This window comes from Xenopus laevis, chromosome 5L, assembly GCF_017654675.1.
Source record: "Xenopus laevis strain J_2021 chromosome 5L, Xenopus_laevis_v10.1, whole genome shotgun sequence".
Lineage (NCBI taxonomy): Eukaryota > Metazoa > Chordata > Amphibia > Anura > Pipidae > Xenopus > Xenopus laevis.
Window position 1 is genome coordinate 16,775,110 of NC_054379.1, and position 6,000 is coordinate 16,781,109.

At 43.0% G+C, this 6,000-nt stretch overlaps 1 protein-coding gene across 2 annotated transcripts in view; it reads right to left on the reverse strand.

Annotated features, from left to right (window-relative positions):
- Nucleotides 1-5,200, reverse strand: part of LOC108716094 (sushi domain-containing protein 4) — an 81,775-nt gene extending 76,575 nt beyond the window's left edge. Inside the window, exons 1-2 of one of the 2 annotated variants that reach the window (XM_041562566.1) lie at nt 4,641-5,196; nt 3,624-3,774 (exon numbers count right to left, since the gene is read on the reverse strand). In XM_041562566.1, the coding sequence (XP_041418500.1) occupies nt 3,624-3,744 (121 nt within the window). In that variant the 5' untranslated portion in view covers nt 3,745-3,774; nt 4,641-5,196. Of the gene's footprint in view, nt 1-3,623; nt 3,775-4,640 lie in introns of both variants that reach the window. The other variant, XM_041562565.1, reaches the window with a different exon arrangement.
- Nucleotides 5,201-6,000: the final 800 nt, after the last annotated feature.

Here is a 6,000-nt window from a genome sequence, read left to right on the forward strand (position 1 = left end):
GCCCGCACACACAGGACTTGAGTGAAGAAAAAAAAATTTGTTTATTCAACGTTTCGGCCCAGTCACATGAGCCGTCTTCAGGAAGTCTTGAAGACGGCTCATGTGACTGGGCCGAAATGTTGAATAAACGAAAATTTTTTTCTTCACTCAAGTCCTGTGTGTGCGGGCTCTTCTTGATACCTCCTATTTATATATATATATATATATCTATATATATATAGATATATTTATTTTTTTTCTTATATAAAAAAAACCCATACATTTCAAGAAATCAAGCAAACCCATCACTTCCTGATTAAATTGTGTTCTTAAAGATGCTGATTCCTTCGCTTTGGCTCAGCCTGGCAGGTTCCTCCATGTGAGCAATTGTTTGGCAAAAAAATCCTATCATGCAGCAAAAGTTAATTTATGCTGAGAGGGCAAATAAATTGGAAGGAACAATATTTGACATAGATTTCTATACACGGCACACAAATAACCGGTCTCCGTAATTAGACGAGGATAAATCTGCCGGCTTATTGTTTATTTTTACCCCCATTGCAAAGAATCATAAACACCTGCACGGGAGGGTTTTTATAGAAGAATCAATCAGAAAGGCAGGAAAGTGTGCATTGTATGTATATTGGATATAATGAATGTATAAAATACTTAGGTAAATAACCTGTAATATTGCTAAAGATAAACAATGGTGAGGTCACAATTGTATGATTCTAACCATTGTGACGTCTCTCATGCTATAAGGAATCATGTGCAATGCCCTTAAGATAAAAGGCATTAGTATTGACACTATGGTTCTCTGGTCGTTGCTGAACTGAACCCCCCCCTACTATTCTTCCCCAGCTGAAGTACAACAATCACAACAGTAACCCACAGAGAGCCCCCAAAAGGGTCCAGGGCCCCTCAAAGCATAACAAGCTTAAATATATATGGCTGTACATACCATCCAACCATGGCTCCAATAATATTATATCATATCTATCACAGCAAATAGGAATTCACCCCAAAATCTCACCTCAGCTTCAAAAGTCAAAGTAAGCATTCTCCTAAAATCTCACTCTAACTGGCCCTTAGGCTTGTCCCTTCTCTGAACCCCAAAGTTTGGAACCCACTGTTAGAGAGGAAACTCCTTTCCTGTAGCCTCATAACTGAATTAGGGTCATGGAAGTCTAAATTGACATCACAATCTTTGACAAGTGATGTCACAAGTGAAAAATAATATAATTTTGCAGTAACGAGATAACAAAACAATATTATTTATAGACGTTTACAGCAGTGTGTGATTTTGTATAATATATAGATATATATGTGTGTGTATGCTTTTATACTGAATTTAATTAACTGTAATTCTACCATCTGTACTTAATACTGATTTAGCCAATGCAAGAAATACGTTCTTATCTGCACATCTCCTTAGGGGCACATTTAACACGTTTGTCCTTTTTTTTTACGAGCAATCATTTCATCTTCTCTGTTCTTTTTCTGTCGCCAATACACCGTCATAATGATGCAGAAAAGTATTTTATCGATTTGTAATCACCCATAGACGTGCATTGCTTTTTTCTTTATGAATAAAAGAGGATAAGAGCAATGCTTATTATTTCTGTTGCTACAGACCTTGATCGGTATGCCCCTAATTCCTCCAACCAAAAGGACAAGTTAATAGAAATTTTAAATTTAAGTGTCAGATCCTTGTCCTAAAGTCTAATTCACATTTGGGGGAATGATAGGAATACAGAAATGTGCAGGGAATTTCAGGCATTTGGACACATATACAGCACAAATATGTACCCCAGTCTAAGTGAAACACAGAGGTCTCTCCCTTTAAATTCAGTGCATGAAACATGCAGCCCATTCCCTGCAGCTGTTGCTGAACTGCAGACAAGGTCACCCACTGGATTCTGGGAGCTGTAGCTCAATAACTGCTGGAGGGTTGCATTGGCTGGTTCAATAGAAACCCATGCATGCCAAGCAGAACAAAACAAATAAAAGTTCATGGACTCAATTAAGCTTCTGCAACTCTAATAAACAAATGGAATTGTGGAGATTCCAAGTTTTCACCTGCAAACACCTCCTGCTGCAGCTGGTAAGAACAAAGGAGATACCGATAGCAACTCCCACTGTGCAGGCCGGCCTTTTCTCCTGTTCTCTCAGCTGGGGATCTCTGAATGCAGGGGTGCTCCGCCAATGAGGCGAGTTGAGGCTGTCGCCTCAGGCGGCAGCGCCCCACTAGGTACCAGGGGCAGCAAAAATGCTGCTCCCGGTACTTTAAGAGCGAATTTCCGGGGGAGGGGGGCAGCAGCAACTGCTGCTGCCTCAGGCGGCGGAGGGGCCAGGATCGCCCCTGTCTGAATGGCTACTGACTGCAATGATTACTGGTCTGCGGAATGAGACCTCTCTCTTGTCTCAGTCAAGTTCATGACAAGAATCAGTTAAAAACAGAAGGTTAAGAAGGGATGAACTAGGAGACCAATTTGTCTTCTGGCATTCACTCACACACATAGACATAGACCCGCACACAATCTCACAGACACAAAACACACACACTCTTATATACAGTAGTCAGCCAGTCTCTCACAAAGGCACACACAAAGAGACATATAGACTTACACACACACACAGCCCTACAGACCCAGCCACACACAAAGGCAAATTAAGCCTCACATACAGACATACATTTACTTATACACTGATACATGGATGCACACTACCCCATAACAATACAGACAATTGCTAATATATATTACCAACCATATATATATATTATCAATAAGGCCCTAAGGTGGGCCGAAACATTGAATACACAGATGGATGTAATAAAAGTAATCTGATTCACTGAATATTTGGAGTGTGGGTCTATGCGAAGATTTATGTAAGAAGTTTGATCCAGCAGCCACAACATTATATAAATCCTAACAAGAAAATGCACACATTAGCCATACTTTTAGTAGATAATAGGAGTGGAAGCTCCGTCCCTGGCCTCCTACTATTAATAGTATATTTGTAAACTTGGGAATCACACACTAGGAGCAGGATAACTGCAAATTAAGCTTTTATTGTGCCATCCGAAGGTATGTAAATTCAGTGTAAAACAAAGTCTTTATAGACTATGGTGCTATAAAGACTTTGTTTTACACTGAATTTACACACTTTGGTGCCTGAAACTTTTTGTGTCGACGCACAATAAAAAAAATACAATCACATGCACAGCCATATGGGGACGGACACACAGAGGCACACACACAAAAGTGACAATGTAACTATGATGCAGTAGTCTTTGCCAATGATTCTCAATGATTTTAAAGCAGGAGGGGACAAACTTTGCAACAGAGGAGAGTTTTTGGTAATCTTTGCTCCCCAGATGCTGCTATGCCTCAGCTCCCAGTATCCTCCAAGATAAAACTCTTGGTTAAAGCATCCTGGTAGTTGGGTTCCACAACATCTGGGGCCCCCAGAGAGAGAACGACGCTGGATTAAACTTTGCTGCAAATAAGTACTCAACTTTAGCATGTGCAGCCAATGCATTAATTTAATTTCTTGTACCCCCCCAACCATAGGCAAAAAAGGCAATAGCTAAGTAAGATTTCTCTTTGCACCATTCCCCCTCCTAGAGAAGCGACACTTACCCACAGACAGATGGACAGGGCCAAAGCACAGAGACAGCTGAACGCAGAGGAGCAGAACCAGGAGAGACTGACGTTGACCTGGAAAGAGATCAGCCCTCCGCACACACGTTCCATGACACATCTTTCAGCAAGTAGATCCAAGCGTGCAGACCTGCAGGACAGAGGCAAGAGGAGGCTCATTGTGTGCTGGGCAGATCCAGGGAACTTTAAGAGGCACCAAGGCAAGTGCTGAGCCTCCATGGGGCCTCAGTATTTATATAATCAAGTCCCATCCAACCTGCTGCATTTCAACTGTTGTTTAATTACAACTCCCAGCATTCCTAAATGCCTTCACTGCTAGGAATTGTAGCTCAATAACAGACAGACATGTCTAGTTGGTCAATACTTATATAAAGTGTTGGTTCTGCAGTTTTTGCTTTAATAGACACATTACGAACAAGTTGTTGAAAGCAGTGAGTAAATGAGCTGGCTCTATATAAGTAAATGCTTATATATAAATAATTATCCCAGAGTTACAGTTCCTTTTCATGGAACCCTACTAACTATACGCGTTACTCTAACACAGATAAAATCACTATTCACTTCCACTAACAGTAATTCACTTACTATGCACACTGTGTTGCAGGGCACCATCTTGCCTTACTATACGCTATTTCACAGTTATGCTCCTTTCCCATATTATACGTTATTATAAACAGTATCCCACAGTAACAACCTCTTCCCCAGACAGCATCTGTCCTTACTAGAAGCACTATCCCACAATTACAGTCTCTTCCCCTGACACCAGCTTGCCTTATTATACACACTATCCCCCAATTTTATCCCTCCACAGAAAAGAGATGAACATGTGCCTATAACTACTGATCTGCTGGGGGGGGGGGAAGGCACAAAGCACAGGACCCAGAATAGTGAACACTGTTTGCGCCTCTTAAATAAAGCTGTGGCAGGTACAATGTGGGAGTCCAGCAGGTGCCCCTATAACAAGCAATACACCAGCAGACAGAATGTGGCACTTACTTGTCAGGGAAGCTCCAGTGAAGGGCTGCTGGGTGCCAATAAACACATTGCTGTGCAACAAAGCCGACTCTGCTGATTTCCATTCACTGATTCCCTGACAGGTTCTGCTTGTCAGCAGCAAAGCTCGGGAATACAGTATAAAGCTGTGCCCTCCTCATTCTCCTTCCCGATCAGACATCCCTCTGCCGCCCTCCTCCTCCTCCTCCTCCTCTGCGCGGATATTACATCCTGATAAGGTCATGGGGAACATATAACAAGCAGATCCTCTTTGCTCCAGCGCTGGAGATGAATGACAACTATTGTCTGCCGACAGTCTCCCTCGTCCTGTATGAGAAGCTTGTTACCTGCAACAGACGCAGCTGTGGGCTCCCCCAGTTCCATATGCCGCTGGCCGCTCCCCTGTTCCCCTCCATATTCTGCCCATGTCTCACCTGGGATGCGCGTGCACGGCGCTCTCCTCTGTCCCTTGCGCTTGGGGGCGCGCAGCAGGGAGCTCTCCGTGGTGCTGAATTCAATCTCTCCCTGCGCTGCCGAGTCTTTTCCACTGGAGACGATCACTTGTTACCCCCGCCGGGCACCGCCTCCCTTTGTGTTTGTACAGAACTAGTCTGAGTATTTTCAACAATATCATTTCATTTTCTAATCAGTTGAACCTCTTACTGACTCCTGACTGCAAAAATATATTTAGTATTTTCCCATTTTAGTCTTTATTGTTAATGTTGGGTTTTTAGTCCATTTATTTGCACCAGAGCAAACACAGTGGTACAACAGACCTGAATTGGATGGGGCTGCAGGGGATTATAGCAGATATAGAAGAGCAAGATGGAAACTCTTTATATTACTGCTGTACAACTCCCAGCATGGCACCATTTGGATGATGGCAGTGTGTCTGTCATAAAGATTTGGACATGTATATCAAGCAATTGGCTATAAGCAAATGTAGGAGGCTGTTCCTGCTGAATTGTGCTTAGTACAGGGGAATACCTATTCCGCCATTGTTTTATGGTATCTTTCTGTACAGACTATGAGCAAACTTAGGGGCTGTTCCTGCTGAATTGTGCTTAGTACAGGGGAATACCTATTCCGCCATTGTTTTATGGGATCTCTCTGTACAGGCTATGAGCAAACGTAGAGGCTGTTCCTGCTGAATTGTGCTTAGTACAGGGGAATACCTATTCCGCCATTGTTTTATGGGATCTCTCTGTACAGGCTATGAGCAAACTTAGGGTCTGTTCCTGCTGAATTGTGCTTAGTACAGGGGAATACAGGGCTGTCATAGCTTTATTGTATCTCTCTGTACAGGCAGGGGTGATCCGTGGGCTGCTGCCCCCCTGAGGCAGCAACCCCGATGCCGCCCCCC